Here is a 20,473-nt window from a genome sequence, read left to right on the forward strand (position 1 = left end):
CCTGAGCATAGGAACCCTCGTCTCCTCCCAGAGTGATCCCCACAGATGTGCCTAGCCGGTGCAGAGTGGCTCCGGTGGAAAGTGGCCCACTGGCCCCAGACGTGAGGAGGGAATCCACATGCACTCCGGGCTTGGCTACCATCCAGCAGCGTGGCTGGGGGCTCGCTGCCCCTCAGTGGGCCTCCGGTTCCCACCTCCACAATAAGCAGTTTCAGCCAGCTGAGTGTGCTTGAAAATGTCCATGATTGTGTAACTCAGATGCCACTGGATTCGTCAGTGCCGGCTGGAAGCAGCATCCCGGGAATCAGGAACCGGGTGCAGGAGGAACGGCAGGGGTGGGGAGGGCGGTCCCAGAGGGTGAGACAGGCAGGCCAGTGGCGCCATGGCGTGACAGGGAGCGGGTGGTAGGCAGACCCCCCCCATCGGTGTGCATCCAGAAAGCGTCTCATCTGAGGCATTGCCTTGCGTCAGCCCCCGCCTTCATCTGCTTGCTGGTGGCTACCACTGGTGCCAGGCTACCTACCCCTCACAGCCCCAGGCTGGCCCACTTCAGGGGGTGGCTTGGTGGGCCCTCCAGAGTGGTTTCCTCAGCATCCTCACTGGCCCGTTTTGGCACATCCCATCCCTTCTCCAAAAGAGACACCAAACAGGTAAATGCCCTGCGTCTTTGATTCCGGAACTTGGGAGCAAGAGTGGGAATTTGGGATCCCCTCTCTGCAGGGGCCCTATCCACACCCCCCACCTTCTGCCAAGTCTGCTGTGGCCACCTGGTCCACCCTGCAGAGGGCCAAATGTGTTTTACCTCTGGCATCGCCTTCTCAGCCCCTTCTTTTTCAGGGGAGAGAGGAGAGCTAGCTCTTGCCCCACCAGGAGCTTGGCCGGATATGCCCCTGAGCAGCCCAAAGTCCTGCCAGCCCTCAGGGAGCGTGTTGCTGACTCGCCATCATTGCCTTTTGGCAAGGAGGCGTGCCGCCACCCCCCACCCCCACCCCCACCCCCACCCCCCAGTGCAGGGCTCATGTGCACACCCAGAGCTCTGAAGAGCATTCATTTCCCTGGGAGCAGAATTGTTTCCCACTTAGCCTGGAAAATCTCCAGGGTGAGGGACTGGTGGGGAGGTGGATGAGCTGGGCTTCTCTGCAAGCAGGAAGCCCTTCTCAAGCTGGGCCCCTTGCCTCTGCCAGCTTTGTGTCGGGCCCCTGGGGACCTGGAGCTGAAGCACACCTGCCCCCACTTAGGACACATTCCTAGCCACCGGCCTACCACCCCCTGACCATCTGAGGGGCTGCCCCCAAGTGGTCCTGGCAGAGGCTTAGGAGGGCAGCAAGCCAGGAGGGCCTCAGAGAGGAGATGACCTCACAGCCAGGCTTGGGAGGACACAGGAAAACTGGCTGGGCAGAGGAAGTGAGAGGGCGCCTGAAAAAGTGAGAAGGGTAAAATTCACGGCTCTATGAGGGGGCATGGTGAGTGTCCCGAGTCCAGGGACGGGGCAAAGGCCAGTGAGGCTCAGGTTTCCGCTGAGGTAGGTAAAGGAGCTGCCTTGTCAAGGATATAAGCAGTGAGGGATGCGGCCACACCATCCTTTTCCTAACTTGTCCTGGCCCAGGCCAGGTGGACGAATGGGGAGCAAGAGTCGAAGGAAGAGGCAAGATGAGGCTCGAGCCAGAGCAGGAATGTTAGGGGCATAAGGTGCAGGCTTGGGTGCCAGGGAGGGGCAGGGGTGTGGGGACAGCCTGGGGATCCAGCACAGTGTGAAGAAACCTTTTCTAACAATCTACCAAGGATGAAACGGGCCACCTCCAGAGGTGGTAAGCTCCTGAGATGTATAGGCTGAAGCTGGTGCCCACCAGGTGTGTTGTGGGGGCCAGGCATTGGGGCCCAAGCACCCCAAGTGCCTGCAGCCTCCTGAGGCTTTGGCGCCATATCTGAGGCCCCCATGACACTTGCTTCTGCCCACCTCACAGCCAGGCTCACCCCGAATCCCTGGCAGAGGTGACATGAGAGGAACAGGGCCACTTTCCCAGGGGAGGGGCCAGAAAAGTCAGCACCTCTGTCCTCACACAGCCACCCCCAAACACGATTTGAAGGAAGAAGTGTGAGTCTTCCATTCATCCTCCCCAGTGGCTCCCCCAAGGAGAGCAGGGGACCCTCCACCCTTAGCTGCTCATCAGGCAGCTGGGAGAGACCTTCTGAGCCCGGATCAAGGCTCACTGGGAGGAGTGACCTCCGATTGTTCTTTGAGTCTTCAGAGGTTTTGCCAGGGAAGAGGGAGGCATTCAGTGAAATCCAGGGTCATCCTGGACCCTTGTGGGTTGAGGGTGCAGAGCAGAGCATGCCCCTCTGTGCCCTAAGGAAGAGTGAGATCCGGGAGCAGTGGGGTCACACCCAGATCTCTGGCTTGACCCTGGGCCGGCTCTGATGCACACCTGCAATGTCGTGGCATGTGGTGGGACTGTGCTTCCGACTCTCCCCCTCTCCTGTTAGGTGCAGGAAGGAGCTGGGGGCCAGTGGTGGAGGGCCAGAGCAGGTGATGGAGGCTTCCTTCTGGGCTGGTTGGCTGGTCCAGCCTGTGCTCAGAGCTGTGGTGGTGGTGAGGGGCCAACTGTGGGACTGCCTCTCATGCTGTGTGACCCTGAGGGAGTTGCTCCTCATCTCTGTGACATAGAGATGTCACGATGTCACGATGACATAGCTGTGTCAGCCTGTGATGCAGAGCATGGTGACGTCTGCAGTGCCTTGGGAAGAAAGAACCAAGCTCTTCTTCAGCCTGGCGGGTCTGGTGGACAACAGAGAGGGCACCTCCCAGCCCCTGCCACACATCTGGGGTACAGTGTCAGGGCCACACTGGCCAGACAGCTGTCCAAAGCTGCCCCTCGTCCTCTCAAGTGGCAGCTTTTCCTGAGCTGCTGCAGAAGCCACCTGTGCCCAGTGGGAAGATACAGCGTTGGTATCCGTGCCCTAGATGTGGGTGGCCTCAGCCTCCTGGTTTTGTCTAGGCCGGGAGGCAGCTGGTGCCTTATTTGGTACTGTCTGGGATAAAGAGTAGTTGCCAGCCTTCACACAGTGCCCCGGCCTGCTCAGGGGGTGGGGGGAGCAGTTCTCTGCGCCCGGTGTGAGCCCAGTGACCCAGTGTGGAGGCTCTGGGGGCTTGGAGTTGCAGGTTTTAGGCTCCTCTCTTACTTAAGTGGCTCAGGGCTGGAGGTGCCCTGGTTTTCCTCCCGAGACTGCTGGAGCCGGGAGTTAGTCACTGAGCACCCACGGGAATAGAGCCCTGGGAAGGGCACCCCCTGGGTACCCTTCTGTGGGCCCCGGGTGCAGGAGGCAGCATTGCCCACAGCCCTGGTCTGGGCAGGAATTTCTGGGCAGGAATTTCTCTAGGGTGTTGGCTTCAGGAAGCCACATGTGAGCCTGCCTGCTCCTTCCAGGTCCCCAAAGTCCTGCCCCAGAGACATAAATCCTAATGTCCAGGTCCTGCAGCCTCAGGCCTGCTCAGAAGGTATGAGCTTCTGTTCACTTATAATTCACTCCCTTGGTCATCCTTTCCTTCACTACGCCTGGACTGGACCCGAGTGTGTCTCAGATACCATGCTGGGTGTGGGGATGCCACAGGGAACCAGACATGGAGCTGCCGATAAGCAGGGTGCCAGGTGCAGGGGTGGGCTGAGCACGGGCTGAGGGAGACCGTGGCGGGTATCCTTAGAGCTGGCCTTGCTCCAGCGCAGCCTTCAGACAGTGAGGTTGGATGGCCGAGAAGTGGAGGAGGGGGTCCTGGCCAGAGCATACACTGGACAAAGGCGGGTTCAAGGAAACCTGGGCATCCAGCAAGCTGCAGGTCATTTTCAGCCCAGCCCTCCATCCTCTGGGTACCGCTGGAGGGAATACACACGGGTGGGGCCCAGGCTTGAGCATGTCTGGCCAGCAGCAGCCGCCAGAAGTTCACGTTGGCCACCTTTTGACCCATCGGTTCAGCTCTAGGAATCGGTCTCATGGCTGAGTCAGCACCTGTGCAGAGGCGCAGAGGCACTAGACTTCTCCCGCTGGTTGCATTTAACTGAGGGGACGCAACCTGTGTGCTTCCTGTAGGGAAGAGAAAAGTAAACACATACCTTGCAGCCATTCAGAAGAGGAGAGTGCAGAATAGTGCGTGTATTCTTTGCCACCATCCGTGGAGGGAAGTAGATGGGGGTGGCCACGCTCCCACTTCCCTTGGGATAGCAAGAGGGGTCCGAGGCACCCTGGATTGGGCAGAGTCCCCTGTGGTATCATGGCAGGCTCCGGTTGCGGCAGCCCACCTCACACGCCCGCCTCTGTCCATTTCACAGGGCATCTGGCGGATCCCCGTGGACGAGATCGACCGGCCGGGCAGCTTTGCCTGGCACATGAACCGCTCCATTGTGCTGCTGCTCAAGGTGCTGGCCCAGCTCCGGGACCACAGCACCCTGCTGAAGGTGTCCTCCATGCTGCAGCGGACCCCGGACCAGGGCAAGTGAGTGCAGCCACCCGGCCCGGTGTGTGGTCAGCCCCGTGGGGGCAGCTGGTGCTGCCGTGGGTCAGAGCATGGGTGCACACACAGGCTGGAGCCCCTCATCCGCCCAGGGCATTTCTCCACTGGTTGTGGAGCCTAGACCCACCCTTTTTTTCAGGAGCCTCTCTGTCCTGGTATCTAGACAGCACCCTGCCCTGTGGACCCTGGGGTGAACACAGGCTGTGGACTAGCTACCCTTTCCTTCCTCCTGCTTCCCTTCAGCTTGGGGCTTTCAAGGTGCTGTCAGGTTGTGGGGAAGACAGGTGTCCAAATGAAAGCCAGGGTCCCCCAGGTGAAGGCCAGTAATAACAGGCCAGGCAACAGGGGGACCTGGGCTGCAGAGGTAACCAGGGATCCCTTTGCCAGAAAGGGTGGGACAGATAGGACTGAGGGACATCTGCTTCAGCCGCAGTTGCAGGGGTTGTGGGGGATCCCTGAAGATGTGGTCTGGCCCAACTGGGCCAGCAGCTGCCCATGCCTGCACCACCTCACCTTCTCTCATCTCATTCACCCCAGAAGCTGGGGTGGGGCCCTCAGCTGGGGCCTGGAGCACACTGGACACAGTCTTTGCGGAGAGAAACCAGAGGCCCCCAGCCCTAACTTGGCCTGGCCCTGCCCCCACCCCCAGGAGGGCCCAGGACAGTCTGTGTCTGTTGTACAGGGAGGAGGCTCAGGGCAGGCTTCCGGGGAGTGGACCTAGGCAGGAGGGAGGCTGAGGGACCAGCAGGTGTTCTTGGGGGCACGAAAGGGCATGGGCCGCCATCTAGTGCCATGTGGCTCTGAGGCTCTGCCATCTTCTCTGGCCACCCCCACGTGCCTGCAGGAAGTATCTGCGAGATGCCGACCGCCAGGTCCTGGCGCAGCGGGCCTTCATCCTCACTGTGAAGGTGCTGGAGGACACCCTGAGCGAGCTTGCAGAGGTATGCCCATGGCCCCTGTCCCTCCACTTATCCGCCATTAGGAAGGTCCCTGTGTCCCCACCTGTGAAGTAGAGACCTTGCCTCTCTGGGTGGGAAAGGTCAGCACAGTGAGGGATTGGCAGACATTTAGCGAGGCGCTGACCCGCTTGGCAAATGTGGACTTGTGGTTACGGAAGACGATAGCGACATTCCCTGAGGCTGCAACCTGAGCAGTGTACCCCACCCGGCAGATTGAACTCGGGGTCACAGCAGCTGTGATATTGAAGCAGGTGGTGGGCTCGTGGTGGGCTGGGCACACCTGGTCCCTTTTCACCCTCCAAGGCAAGCACAGCTCTCACCCCCTCTCTAGCTGAGCACCCTGAGGCCTAGGAGGTTAGGTCACCAGCCTAGCAGCCTAGGGCCACTGGGACCTGAGCCAGGGCAGTGCTGCTGCAGTGTCCCCTGCCCAGCAGGACTGGCTGGGCCATCGTGCGGTAGCTCGGGGCGGCACCCACCTCTGAGACTCCACCCTGACTACTGTGCATTAGGGGCGAGTGGGAGCCCAGATCAGGAGTATTTAGCTCTGCAGCAAGCACATTTGGTGGCCCCTGGTGGATCACCTCCCCATAAGACACCCAGGACTTCCCTGAGGCCCACGTTCAAGGAAGGCTAGCCCAGCCCAGGCCAGGCCTATTCTTCTGGAGTGGTACCACCGACAGTGCCCCATTAGTCCCTCTCAAGGCTGGAGGAGCAGAGCGGGGAAGGACTTCCTCTGGCAGGTGTTTAGGCCCAGCCTGGGCCAGCTAACAGACGGGGAGAGCCAGGGTGGCCTGGGGTGGGCACACCTGACACCCAGGGGTGTCTTGTTCTGGTAGAAGCCCCAAAGACACAGTCTTTCACCTTTGGTTTTCTCGTAGGGGTCAGAACGCCCAGGGCCCAAGGCCTGTGGCCTCCCTGGAGGCAGGATGACCACCGACGTTCCCCACAAGGCCAGTCCCGAGGACAGTCAAGAGGCCCTCCCCCACTCCAAGAAGCCCCCTCTGGCTGATGGCTCAGGGCCAGCAGGCGAGCCAGGGGGCAAAGTGGGCCCCCTCAACCACCGGCCCGTGGCCATGGAGGCAGGAGACAGTGCAGACCAGTCTGGGGAGCGAAAAGACAGGGAGAGCCCCCGGGCAGGGCCTACCGAGCCCATGGACACGGGTGAGGCCACCACTCGCTGCTCAGACTCCGAACGGGCGCCGCCCCCGCAGCCAGGCCGACCCCCCAGGGACCGGGGCCCCGAGAGCCGGCCCACTGAGCTGTCTCTGGAGGAGCTGAGCATCAGTGCCCGCCAGCAGCCCAGCCCCCTCACACCAGCCCAGCCAGCCCCAGCCACCGCCCCTGCTGCCACCACCGGGGCCAGAGTGGGCAGTCACCCCGAGGAGCCACCCACACGGCCCAGCAGAAAGAGGAAGCTCCTAGAGGACACAGAGTCGGGCAAGACGCTCCTGCTGGACGCCTACCGAGTGTGGCAGCAGGGCCAGAAGGGCATGGCCTACGACCTGGGCCGCATCGAGAGGATCATGTCTGAGACCTACATGCTCATCAAGCAGGTGGGTGGCCACGGGCCAGGCCTGGTGGTTCTCACGGAAGGTCCTTCCCGGCTGGTCCGGGAGTGTGAGGGCCCTTCGGGGTGTTTGTTAGGTGTCATTCCCACCCCACCTGTGCTGTTCATTTCCCTACATTTGAGGTTTTCTACCATGAGCAGGCCATAGATTTAGAGTCCGAAAAACAAGAAGCAGGTCCGGCCATCATGTTGCACGCTTTAAGTACGGGGTGATTTTATCAACTGTATTTCAAAAAAGCTGGGGAAAATATACAAAAAGAAAAGAAAAGGAAAAACGGTGAGCTTGGAAAAACTCTATTTTCAACTGTAAAGGAAACAAAACCTTATCAAATCCGACACAGGGAGAAGAGACCCCTGACAGCCCCCCCCCCCCGCCCCCACACACACACAGTGCCAGTCTCTGGGGCACTTCCTCAGAGACCTTCGTGGCTGTCCTCTGAAGGTGACGTGGTACCCTGAGTATGTGAGGAGACTCGGCCACCCTTCTTATTTTGCTTTCCTTTTTTTTTTTTTTTTTTTTTTTTTAATGCATTAGACATATAGCTATTTCTTTATTTAAAATGACTTCCAAAGGGCGCCTGAGTGGCTCAGTCAGTTGAGCGTCCGACTTCAGCTCAGGTCATAATCTCACGGTTCATGAGTTCGAGCCCTGCATCAGGCTCTGGGCTGACAGCTCAGAGCCTGGAGCCTGCTTCAGATTCTGTGTCTCCCTCTGTCTGCCCCTCCACTGCTTGCACTCTGTCTCTCACACTGTATCAAAAATAAATAAACGTTAAAAAAAATTTTTTTTTTAATGCCTTCCAGGGGCACCTCAGTGGCTCAGTGGGTTAAGCGTCTGACTTCAGCTCAGGTCATGATCTCAAGGTTTGTGAGTTCGAGCCCTGCATCAGGCTTTCTGCTGTCAGCACAGAGCCCACTTTGGATCCTCTGTCTCCCTCTCTCTCTCTGCCCCTTCCCTGCTCACTCGCTGTCTCTCTCAAAAAATGGATTTCCACAGGAAGAGACCCGGAACTGCAATGGCTGCTTCAGTCTGGTTGCCTGTCCTGATAAGCGATTTCTTCCCAGATTGTGTCTGTTTACAGTGACGCTTTTGAGAGCGCCTGTTTTATCACCCCCTCACTGGCATCCAGGATTAACCTTTCTTTGTTTCTGTTGCTGAAACATTAGGAAGAACCCAGCTCAGCACTCCCTGCTTGTCAGGGCGGGCCATTCCCCACCCTACCTGCCCCGGCCTGGGTGCTCCTGACACTCCAGCCCTTCTCCCTCCTTCCCTGCCCATTGGTCCACCACGACGGCCCCCTGTGCCTCCCTAGCCTCCTTCTCATCCCCCTGCACCTTGGGCTGTTGGTCTCTGGGTCATTTAGACCTTGCCCTCCCCCCGGACCTCAGACTCTGAAAGGCCCTGCATCGTGCTCGCTTGTGGACAGGCTCTGGCTCAGATTCTGCCAGCCTCAGCCCCTGAGGACTCAATAACCTGATTCCAGACATGAACTTGACAGGACCAGCCCGGCCCACAGCAGTGGCCCTGGAGGATGGACCCGGGAGATAGATGTGTGCTCCTGCCATGCTCCAGCAGGACTGGAGTGTCAGGGGATCTTCAGAGGAGCTGGTCCTCATACTCCAGGGGCTGGGAGAAGGCCAGCCACCATGGCCTGGCCCTTTGACTTGGAGCATCTCCTTGCTTAGGTGGACGAGGAGGCTGCACTGGAGCAGGCTGTGAAGTTCTGTCAGGTCCACCTTGGGGCTGCCGCCCAGAGACAGGTAAGCAGACCCAGCCTGTGCCGGCCTCCCTACACGAGGCAGGCCCCATGCCAAGGCCCCCAGCTGTGGGCCGAGAAGCAGTACACCTCAGGAGGGACTGTTTCTGGGCTGAACATGGGCCGAGGGGAGATGGACAGGAGGCCTGTGAGCCTCCGGCTCACAGGAAGCCCCTGACCACCAGCCCAGGTGGGGCAGCATTGTGTGGCAGGTAGGGCCTTGGCAGGCCCAGACCCCAGCTCCGAGTGCGTGACCTCAGCGGTCCCCTCACCTCAGCTGCCTTTTCTGTAAATGGGGAAGATGGTCCTTACCTAGCTGACCCCTGGAAAGGTGACTTCATTTGGGATGAGGGTGGAGGAAGTGATGTGGGGCTGGGATAGGAATGGGTTAGGAGCAGAGCAGATGGGGGTCCTGGGGTTTATTCAGCAAGGGAGGGGGGCAGGTTGGTGCCAGGTGTGGGAAAGACGCCCTGCTGTTGAGTGGGGAGGCTGGGTTGGTGCAGAGGCCCGGTGAGCAACAGGTGGGTCCAAGATGGCAGAAGATGGGCCAGCGTGACCTGGTGACAGGAAGGAGGGGTGAGGGAGTATATTTTCCCCTCGGAGCGGGGTCCAAGCAGGAGCCCTGGGTGTAGGTGCCCCCAAAGCCTTTGGTCTGGGGCTCAGAGGCCACAGATTTTGAGGAGGAGGGGGTGAGGGAGAAGGGTCTCCTTGGGAGAGACCTAGCTCAAGAGAAAGCCCACAGGGGGAGTCTGGCTGGCAGAGAAAGAGGGGGGCTAAGGCTGGGGGACACTGCAGTGCTCCTGCTCAACAGTACCAGAGGGGCATCTTCCTGCACCACATGTGGGCATTTCTGCAGGAGTGACCCCTGGGCCTGGGTCGTTGGGTCAAAGGGCAGGTACTTGCCATTTGAATAGGTGTGGCCTCTTGTCCCCCCAGGGGTGGCCCAACTGCCCCTTCCCCAGCAGCACAAGTGAGCAGACCTTGCCCTCCCATCCTTGCCCACACGCAGCCCTCTCTTGGCATTTCCCCCAGGGAAGTACATCACAGGGAGTCCCAAGGCAGGAGTTCAGGGCAGTGGGCATCCATCTATAGGTCACCTAGCGGCAGGCTTGTAGATGCTGTCAGTGTCCAGAGCTTCCTCTCAGTGAAATGGGGCAGCATGCTACCCTTCCTGCCTGGACTCTTGGTCTGAGGAAGTCCAGAAACTCAGTCTTGACCAGGCAGTCTGTGGGCCACACACGTGGGCCTGTTCCCCCAGCTGAGGGCCAGAATCCCGGGGGAGACACGCCCCAGGTTCTACCACCCCATTATTGCCAAAGCAGCCAGGATTCACATCATAGCCGCTGTGGTTTCTGTGGCTTGCGTGGCCCTAACCGCAGCCTCTGCTGCATGGAACAGGAGTAACTGCCCAGGGCCCCAGTGCAGGGCCTGAGACCAGGGGTCCCCTCCTGCCTCCTCTGCTGACCCAGATGAGGTCAGGTAGGCAGTGACCACTCCAGACAGAGTGGCTGTTTCTGATGCAGTCTTTAAGGCCCTTAAAATGATAGAACCCCCCCAGAAAACCTCCAAACGCCTGCCTTCCCTGTCTTGTGGCAAAAGGAGATCCTGAGCTAGCAGGAGCCAAGGGCAGGGAAGGGTCCTTTAGATGAGGAGATTGAGGACCAGCACCCAACTGGGGCCTGGGCGCCTCTGGCCAGTGCTGGGGAGGGGGCAGCCCGAGCCCTGAGCCTGCTGCCTCTGCCCCTTGCCCCAGGATCCATTTGGCTAGAGGCCAGTCCCAGTTGCCATGGCAGCCTAGCGCACACCTGGAGAGTGCTCTGGACATAATTAGAGGCTCAGTGCTGTCACTGTGGCTGGGGCTGGCTCCTGCAAGGACAGACACAGCACATCTTCCTGTCCTCTCCCCACCTTCCACCCGCCCCCCGACTGGAGGTTCAGGTTCAACCCAACACATATCACACAGCAGAATCACAGGGGCTGTCCTGTGCTCCTTGAAACTAGGGACAGGACGTTTCAAGCAGAACAAATGTCAAAAGAAGCAGAGTTATGGCGGGGAGCCAGCTGACCCCCAGCACCATGGTGCCCCCAGCAGGTGTGAGACCACATTTGCAGCCCTGGTGTGGCCTGAGGCTAGGGGTCTAGGGCCGGGAGGATGGCTCACACCCGCAGCACACCCTCAGTGAGCTTCAGCCTTCACACTGTTCTGGGAGCGGAGGCTTTGGGTGCAAAGTAGAAGGGCCCTGGTGGCGGAGAGAACTGTGTGGAAGAAGATGGAGAGGCCCCAGTGGGCCCTGCTCCCCTGAGAACGGAAGGCCTAGGTGAGAGCTTCTGGGGTGGCCAAAGCTGGACTATCCGGCACTGCCTCTTTGGGGCTGTGGTCTTGAACTCAGGGAGCTGACTCTTGGTGTCACCCCAGCTCTCTAGGGATGGCCCCACATGAGGCTCAATGACCCCTGCCTGGGGTCATGTCTTCCCAGGGTGGCACCCAGGAATTGGAGGGTGAGGTCTGGTGGAGGCCCTGGCCAGCCCCAGGGTCTCCGTTGAGTCCCTACCAGCAGGGCCGGACGTCTTCCCAGGGAGGTGCTGTGGGTCCCCAGGGTTAGGAGGTGGGGTGCCCACCATCCTCACCTCCTCTTTGTCGTCACAGGCCGCAGGGGACACACCCACCACCCCAAAGCACCCCAAGGACAGCCGAGAAAACTTCTTCCCTGGGGCTGGGGCTCCCACGGCTCCTGACCCTGTGCCCGCTGACACTCTCCAGCGTCCCGGTGACACTCACAACAAGCCTCGCCCGGTGCCAGCTGCCACCACGGCTATCATCCCCTGCCCTCCCTCGGCATCGGCCTCCAGTCCAGACCCGTCCAAGGACCCTGGGCACCCCCGGCCACACAGGGCAGAGGCCATCCCCAGCATGACTTCCCTGGGCCCAGGTAAGTCCCAGCCCATCTCCTAGGCAGCAAGGCCAGAGCTGGGCCCAGGCCCCTGCTACCAGCCAGCAACAAGTCCTGCTCCTTGCATGGAGAGTGTGGGTGGGGGAGGGGAGGCGGCCAGGGTGACCTCCAGCCTGGTGATCCTTGGGAAGCACATCTTGGGGGCCCTGGAGGGCAGGGGGCATGACCTGATGGAGTGCCCACCACTTTCTTGACCTTCCTCCCATCCAAAAAGGGACGTGATGATGGCAGTCCCCCATAGGGGTGTGTGGCTAGGAGAGAGGGAGCCAGCACTAATAGTGATATGTTTACATGTAAACTTGATGAATAGATAGACAGGGATTCAGGAGAGGGGAGGGGTCTTGATCTTGGCTTATCAGAGATCTCACAGGCCTATGAGCTGTCCCTGAGCACATCTGTGGTGGGGAGCATTCCTGCATAGGCCCCCTAGGGTAAGACAGATGGAAGCAGCCAGCAAGGAGCGGGATAAAGCTCATGGGTGGGCTTGTGAATTACAAAGGACAGAGGGCTCTGTCAGCCAGAGTCCTGGTTCCTTCTAAAACCCAGGATGCCCTTAGGAATGACAGCCTACTGGCAGGGGCAGCTGACAGACGAGCTTTCCAGGGAGGGGGCACTGAGGTGGCATCTCAAAGGTCAGCAGGCAAGGTGTCAGGCCTTCCCCTCACCCTGGCTCCTGGGACCAGCCTGCACCCTTGCTGAGGCCCTGCAGGGGCCTTTACTCTTGCAGCCTTATCAGTCTTCCCGGTCACAGTTCCATGCAGCCCTTCGGCCATTCAGCCTTGGCTGTGTCACTTCCTAGCTATTTTAATATCAGACCTGAGGGCTCCTGCCGTGGCTGGTCTGCCTGGGTGGGGACTGAGGGTGGCAGCCCTCCCTCCTTTCACTCTTTCCTACAGTTCTGGCATTAGGCGCTGATGTTTTCACCTGATGCTCATCCCCAGTTTGCTTTGAGAATCATGGAAGTGTAGGGACCATTTGCCCAGTCGGTTACAATTACCCTGGTTGTGGCCTCGTGAGACGAGGAATCACTTCCCTTAAGTCAGCTCCTGCAACCATTTGTTGTGAGGGGAGCCTCCGAAGGCTGCAGGACCAGAGCAGTTGAAGGATTGTGAGTGGTGGTTCTACCACCAGGTGACCTTGGCTGTCCCTGCTCCCCTCTGTGTACCTTGTTGTGTCTCAGTTTCCAGCACACGGTGTGTCAGATGGAGGTGATACAGGTTTAGCACAGTGCTTGGCAGACAGCAAGCACAGCCCCGGGGTGGATTGTGGTGATTTCAAAGGGCAGCGACAGTGAGAGTCCATAGCCCAAGGAAATCACTCCCTCCCGTGAAGTCGTGGCTCCCCCGACCTTAGGCTGTCTTACCCTCCACCTGACTCTTGCCTCCATGGTGTTGTAGCTTCTGAGGATCAGAGCTGTCAGCTGGTCGTCTGAATTCTCTCACGTTGCTGGCACATCTCAGGTTCTCACCAGCTGTTGGCTGGAGGCCTCAGTTCCTCCACCGTGGGCCTCTCCGTAGGCTGCTGAGTGTCCCCATGTCATGGCTGCTGGCGTCCCCCAGAGTCTAGGTCTAAAAGAGCGAGACCACTCAAAGGAAGCCTCAGTGTGCTGCGTAACCTAATCTGGAAGTGAGTGACCATCACTGGTGTTGGCCATACACAACTGGGTGTTAGGTGGGAAGGTTCCTTAGGGTCTAACAGGAGGCAGGGTCATCACGGCCCTGGGAGCCTGGCTGCCTTCTTTCCGTCTCCTGCTCACCGCACCCCAGTCCCAAGCAGGCTCCAAACTATGGTTTGCACCTTTTTCCCCTGTGTCGGATCGACGGAAGAGTGTATGTTTCCCGATGTGTTTTCTTCATCCCGGAGTATTGATCCTCTTTTATTTTCCTCCCCAAAACTAAATAGCCTTTTGCTAGAATGGAACTCTTACATGACATCGGGGGTGGGGACGGCCCTGGGCTGAGAATATGTGCTGCGTGGACCTGGCAGTGGAGTAGCCTCCTGACGGGCCAGGTGCTCAGCACATTCCCAAACCAGCCCTCTGCACTTGCACACCTGCCATGTGGAGTGACCTGCCGGCCTCTTGGGGCTGCCTCAGGATGTGCGAGCAGGTGGTGTTTGGCCGGTTGTGTTGGGGGGGTGGTGTCCCTGATGATCCCCAGAATCCCCTGGAGTGGTGTCAGGGCCGTGCTGGGATGGGCACATCGCCCCAGAGCCCATCTCCCACAACCCCCAGAACAGGGAAAGCACCAGGAAAGAGCCATCCAGCAGGGTGACTGAGTGACCTGGCAGTGTGACCAGCATCTGCCTCTCCTGGTGACCAGCAGGCAGCCTGGAACCAGGCATAGGTTTGGATGGACAGGAAGGGTAGGCCTGCCCTGCAAAGGCACCCAGGAACTAGAGGGTGTACAGGGTGGTACCGAAGCCAGAGACGGCTACACGGGAGGTTGCAAGCCACCTAGGAGAGCAGGCTTGAGGACGGATCCTCTCAGGACATGTCCCCAAGGTGCGAGAGCACGGGGAAGGCAGCCTCCCCAAGGTGGACAGCCCCGCCCTGTACCCCCCACTCCCATGGTGCCCCTCACACAGGCCTCTGGCTCCAGCCAGGGGAAGGCGGCCGGCAGTGGCTGGGAGTGTCCAGTCCTGACTTGTTCCACCTGCTGCGGCCTGCGGATGGGCAGGAGTGGTCTCAAGCTTCTCTGGTCACTAGCTGAGCCTCACCCAACTACCCAGGCCATGCTGACCAGGGCCACCGGCCTCATGTGGTGGATCCATTCCCTTGCAGAGCTCAGGGTTGTTCGTGGACATCCAAGAAGCTTAGTCGTGTGTCTCCCACAGAGGGGGCCTGGCCCTGCCTCTTGCTGCCCGCCCCCCACCTCCTTGCTGAGCACGTGCTGTCTCTTTGTTCGTTGGATATTTGCCCACTACAGGCCAGGACCTGGTTTGGTGCTAGAATAGTGCCTGGTCTACAGGTAAGTAAGGGTCCTTCTTGCTGAGGGGCCAGGCCTTCAGGAGCAGGGAAGTACATCAGGGAGGAAGAGTGGAGAGGGCACTGCAGGCCATGGGACCAGCCTGGTACAGAAAGCACCTGCCTGAGCAGGGCGCCCCAGCCAATGGGCTTAGCTGTAATGCCAGCCTCATGCCATCCCGAGAAGCCAGGAAAAGTCTGAGCCAGGGCTGGTGCTTCCAGGACACTGGTCCTTAGGGACCCAGTGCCCAGACCATGAGTCTGCCCCAGAGAGCGGGGAGAGTAGCCCGATAGCAAAGGACTCCAGCCTGGCCATATGTTTCCCACAGGCAGGGATCCTGAGACCAAGGAGGCCAGGGGGACCCAGATGGTCCTTCTCTTAAGGCTGGGCCCCCAGGCCAATCCCCTCCCCCTCAGGCTCACCTGCAGCGCTCCTCACAGGGCCTCCAGGGTGGTGGTGGGGAGGGGAGGGGGCTGCCTGGCCTACAGAGCACTACCCTACGTGCTTAACACTCTCTGCTAGATGCCCCTGCCCGAGTGTCCCTTCACCTCATGGTGGCCCACCCAGAGGAAAGGCCTGGAACGGGTGGACAGTCCCCTGGGATAGGAGAGAGCCAGCCTGACACCTGACCCCTCTGAGGGCAGCCCCAGGCCCTCCCTGCACCCTGCTTCCCCTGTCCTGCTCCTGTCCTGTAGATACCGATCAGCAAGGAAGCCAGCAGCCCTCCCAGCCGACCTAAGCAGCTGCTTTAGGCTCCTTGGCCAGGCCCTCAGGGAACAGCCCCATGAGAAGAGGTCGGACACAGGCAGGCAGGCAGAGCACTAGACCAGACACCCACCAAGTCTGCTTCATGAGTGCGTGCCCAGCCACAGCGAACCAAGTCCTGCACCAGCGGTGTGGGATTCCGGCTGCTGTCCCTGCTCCCCAGGTCCAGGGGGAAGTAGGAGGAGCCTTCTGAGGTGCTCACCCCTGCCTGCCATGGTGAAGGGGCTAGACACTGGGACAAAGAAGCTGTGACCATGCCGGCCAGGCTGTGAGACCTGAGGAAGGGCGAGAGTGGCTCATGGCTTAGGTAGCCAGGGAATGCTCTGTCCTCTGGGAGCTGGAAGCCAACAGTGGGGAGGCCACGGCTGCTCAGTGGCCCAATCTTTGTCCCTGTCCCAGGAGCTGTCACTCCTGCCTTGTCAAGGCTGGGGTGGGGGCGGGGGTGGGGCTTTACCTGTTGGCAAAGGGGAAGGAAGGGCTCAGTGGGAAAGTGGGAGAGTAGAAGGGTTGCGGGGTGATGGCCATCTAGGCCCAAATAAAAAGGAAGAGGGGAGTGAGGGGAGGAAGGGAGCATGAGGAGGCAGGATGCGGGGGGAGGAGCTGCAGGGCACTGGAGGCAGGGCCTGGGGGGCTGGGAGCTGGTGGCCCGATGCTGACTAACGGCCTGGCTGGCGGCCATAGGCTCAGCCTATACCCCTCAGGCCCATCAGGCCTTGGCTCAAGGGAGGCCAGTTCCCGGCCCCTGCCTCATGCCAGGGAAGGTGTGGCCTGGCGGAAGGGCATGGTGCCAGCACACCGCTCTGTCCGCTTTGGTCTTAGCTGGTTGGTTTGGTTTTGGGTCCTGACCATGTTTCTGAGCACCACTCCCGTAAGCTAGTGGGAAGAGCCCATGAGCCCACTCTTTAAAGTCCTGTGATAGTGTTTGATTGAGGGGGCTGGGGCCTCACGGTCCCCCGTGTTGCCCCTACCGTGTCAGGCACACAGTGGTCCCGGGTGGTGGGCCAGCCACACCAGCGTCCACGGGGGGCTGAGCGGTTTCCTGCCAGTACCAGCCCGGCCCTACCCATGCAGTTGTTCTAGAGAAGCCCCTGCCGGTCCCCCGGTGGGGGTGGCGAGCTGCCTCGGCACGGGTCCCCTGCCAGCTGTCCCAGGGTGCAGGAGGGAGGGGCCCTGTCTTGCAGGCTGGGTGAGGGTTGTAACCTGCAGCCCTCCTGTGTCCCCACAGAGGGAGAAGAGCTGGCCGGAGGGGCAGAGGGCACGGGCTTCACGCCCCAGGAGCCACTGCACGGTGAGCAGATGAAGGCTGTTCCTGACAGCCCCTCGGCAGAGCCGCACTGCTGGCCCCCAGAGGCTGCGCCCCGGACAGGCGCCGAGCCCACCTGCAGCCAGGGTAAGACGAGCTGGGAGCAGCCAGGGTGGGCCTCACCTGGAAGGGTGGAGGGCATCACAGGGTGACCAGCTGGCAGAGCAGGGCCCGGGGAGGACCCAGTCATGCTAAAGCAGAGCGGAGAGGCAGCTGGGCAGGGAGGCCCAGAGTGGAGACCCCCTCGTTCTACCTCTGGCTCCACAGAGACTAGCGAGGGCGGGTGGCCAGCCCAAGCTGAGGCCGCTGAGTCCCAGAGAGGAGGCCCCCAGACAGGGCCAAGAGAGGGGTTGGCATGTGGGGGGAGGAGTCTGGGGCAGACAGAGGGGTGGCCAGCCTGGCCAGACAGTTGTCCATGTCCTAGTCATCCCTGTGGATAGAGCCCTTTCCCAACCAGCCAGCCCCCTGGGGACTCCTCAGGGTCGGGCATCTCACTGACCCTGCTCAGAACTGTAGGGCCTGGTACCAGCCAGAGGGAGCCAAGCATGGGCTTTTAAAGCCATGGGACCTTGGAGGAATGTGGAGACCAGCCAGGCCGACCCGGCGGCCCCTAGCTCTTGCAGCTTCACGGAGACTGCCAGCCCCGGAAGTGCTGCCTCCAGCCTCCTGGGAGATGCAGCCCCGGAGCGGGAGTGGAAGTGAAGAAGTGAATGCCCTGGCGCTAGCTGAGTGACTGGCCACGGGCCCCAGTATCCTCCCTGTGGTGTGGACACCAGTAGGACAAGCATCCTAGGATTGTTGCAGGGATGCGGCCGTTAATGTGTGCACGGCGTCTGGCGGGCCTGCTCCAGGGGCTTGCCTGTATCCCAGGCCCTGGACTCCCAGAGTGCACTGTGCTCCTTGGGCGGGGGCGGGGGGAGTCCCAGTCCCCAGACCTGGGCAGTCGCGGAGGCAGACACAGGAGGCCTGGAGCCTGCCAGCCAGCACAGACCAGAAGGCCAAGAGAAAGCACCCTTGGCCTGACGCAGCAGGAGGAGGCGTTCTGGGTGCCTCTGTTTTCCAGAAGGGAAACTGAGGCCCAAGCCAAGGAGGGGCAGGCAGGCCCAGGAGACTGTGAACAAGGCTCAGCTCCCACTGTCCACCCCACAGTCACCAGCTCCAAGGTGCCCAGTGGTGCAAGTGCCCAGTCACCCGAGGGCCCCCCCAACAAGGCAGAGCCCGGCCGGGCCAAGTCGCGCCTCCTCCCCAGCATGCCAAAGCTGGTCATCCCCTCGGCTGCCACCAAGTTCCCCCCTGAGATCACCGTCACGCCACCCACCCCGACCCTGCTCTCGCCCAAAGGCAGCATCTCGGAGGAGACCAAGCAGAAGCTGAAGGTGACCACGGGTGCCGAGTGGGGGGCATGGGTGGGACGTGGGCTATAGGGGGACCTGGGGCCAGGCCTGGGCCACCCCTGACCAGTGCCCTGCCCGCTCTGTGTGCAGTCGGCCATCCTATCTGCCCAGTCGGCCGCCAACGTGAGGAAGGAGAGCCTGTGCCAGCCGGCCCTGGAGGTCCTGGAGACGTCAAGCCAGGAGTCCTCGCTGGAGAGTGAGACGGACGAGGATGATGACTACATGGACATCTAAAGCGTGGGGCCGTCCCCCCGCCCCCTGGCCCAAGCCCCTCAGCCATACGGGGCCCAGGCAGAGCACCATTCCCCACACAGACCCCAGTCCACCCAGCCTCCCTCCCTTGCGGTATCCTCCCCTCCCGCCTGGGCTGTGGTCTGTCCCCACCACATGGGCTCCCGGAAGAGGCCGAGCTTGGCCACGTGAAGACAGCCGCAGTTCGCACAGCGGGGCTAGCAACCTTTTCTATGAGACGTTGACTTTGTATAACCGTGTCCACACCCAGCCTAGGTGGCCGTGTCCACACCTTGATGCCCGGATGAGCCGGGCTTTGCCTGTGTCATAGTGGAGGGGTCATTTAGGGTTGGGCTCGCCCCACTCCCTTTTTCTGGTTTCTTTTCTAATAAAGATGGAACAGTTGTCTTTGCCTCTTTGTTCAACCCGGGGGGGCTTGCTGTCCAGGGTTTCTGGGCCCTTCTCCCCATAGATCAGGGCCCAGCCTTTGGGCATCCCAGGAGCAGGCAGGGGCTGGGCAGGCAGTGAGTCAGTGTGGAGAAGTGAGCACAGGCCAAGTAGGGCAGACTATGTGGGACTGGAGTCGGGCGTGGAAGGGGCCTCAAGAGCATCCCCGAAGGGCTCAGAGTCGGGGGGTGCCCCTCTGGAATATGGGCAGGGGTGGGTGGAGGAGGCTGCAGGGAGCAGGTGGTGCCAAGCCTCGCCGAGAAACTGTCTTGTGATGGGCGCCCAATGCAGAGGCCCCTGAGAGGCAAGGTCAGTGTCAGGAAGCGGGAGGTGGGGCTGGCAGGGAAGGTACTTACACCCCAGCACACTTGCCTTCCAATGAACTGGCCATGCAGTTGTGGGGCTCAGTGCAACATGTAACTGGGGCTCCTGTTCAAAAATTAATTTTCTAAAGGTGACAGCAGAGCATTATGCAAGCCCGCGATGCTGGCTCTGCTCTTTCAAGGCTCTGAGTACGTCTGTTTTGGGGAGGCACAAGTTGCAGGGGCCGCAACCTGCCCTTTACACTGTCAAATCCCTCAGTGCCTTGGAGACCCAGCTGTCACCCCCCCCACGGCTGTGGGCTCGCCCTGCCCCCAGGGGTCTCCCTGAAAAGCTGTCCAGGATGGAGATGGGGACGCTCCTTGCTGCCCTGTGCCCCTCATGGGCTGGGCACTGCCAGGGTCCCCAGCCCAAGGCTGGCAGAGCCATCATGGGGACACAGCAGCACAGCAGCCTTGGGGAGGTCCTCACCAAAACGTCCCTAAATCCAGGTTCTTTGCCAGGCGAGGGCAGGGCAGGGGTAGCGGTTACTCAGTTGATGCCCCTCTCCCCAAATTCCTACCTTCTCTTCTTCTCAGACCGGAGTGCCCAGAAAGAGTTCTGGGAATAACGCAGCAGTCTCCCAGGGCTTCCTGGCTCTCAGAACCCAAGGACACCTGGGACCCATCCTGGAATCATTCCTATCCTCTTCCTTTCCCTGACGTGCCACAAGGAGCACCCTCGCCCCAGGGCCTGGGATGAGCCCCAGCACTAGCCATCAGCATCCACCTAGAGAGGTGCCGTGAGCTCCCAGCAACCAAGTTGGGAGATGTAGCTCCTGACCACCCCAACTGGCTTCCCTGATGCCTATAGGAGCCCCCTTTCCAGAGAAACTGCAGGCCAGATGAGAAGGGGGGGGGTGCCCAGGGAAGGGAGGCTGGCCAGACCGCAGGAGCTGAGGAGGGTCGCTGGATGGCCCTAAGCTCATAGCCCCCACCAGCTTCAGTTCCCTTCTAATGGGGATGTATCCCCTTTGGACGGACACCTTTAGAAGCTGCCTCTGGGGAGACAACCATCTGTCGGTCTGGACACCCAGCCCAGGTGGCAGGGTCCAAGTGAGTCCCAGGCTTGGGACGGGAGGGGGATCTCCAGGAAGCTGCCTGGGGCCTAGCCCAGCACTGCAGCCTCTCCCAGTGATCCCACCTATCCACACCAGGACCTCAGTTTCCTTCCTTGCACAGTGAGAAGGGAGAACAATGAAAAGATAATGCAAATTCTCTGAGTGACTGCCAGGGGTGGGCGGGGTTGGGTGGCTCTTCTCCCAGTCTC

At 60.5% G+C, this 20,473-nt stretch overlaps 1 protein-coding gene across 9 annotated transcripts in view; it reads left to right on the forward strand.

Moving 5' to 3' along the window:
- CABIN1 (calcineurin binding protein 1) overlaps positions 1-18,802 on the forward strand; it is a 153,690-nt gene extending 134,888 nt beyond the window's left edge. For 7 of the 9 annotated variants that reach the window (XM_042963050.1, XM_042963051.1, XM_042963049.1 and 4 more), the window contains exons 30-37: positions 4,323-4,486; positions 5,349-5,445; positions 6,342-7,016; positions 8,717-8,791; positions 11,435-11,717; positions 16,695-16,859; positions 17,922-18,148; positions 18,257-18,802. In XM_042963050.1, coding sequence (XP_042818984.1) covers positions 4,323-4,486; positions 5,349-5,445; positions 6,342-7,016; positions 8,717-8,791; positions 11,435-11,717; positions 16,695-16,859; positions 17,922-18,148; positions 18,257-18,400 — 1,830 coding nt within the window. In that variant the 3' untranslated portion in view covers positions 18,401-18,802. Of the gene's footprint in view, positions 1-4,322; positions 4,487-5,348; positions 5,446-6,341; positions 7,017-8,716; positions 8,792-11,434; positions 11,718-14,520; positions 14,708-15,399; positions 15,664-16,694; positions 16,860-17,921; positions 18,149-18,256 lie in introns of those variants that run through there. The other 2 variants (XR_006210195.1, XM_042963055.1) reach the window with 2 other exon arrangements.
- The last annotated feature ends 1,671 nt before the right edge of the window (positions 18,803-20,473 follow it).

The sequence above is a fragment of the Panthera tigris genome, chromosome D3 (genome assembly GCF_018350195.1).
Source record: "Panthera tigris isolate Pti1 chromosome D3, P.tigris_Pti1_mat1.1, whole genome shotgun sequence".
Taxonomy (NCBI): Eukaryota; Metazoa; Chordata; class Mammalia; order Carnivora; family Felidae; genus Panthera; species Panthera tigris.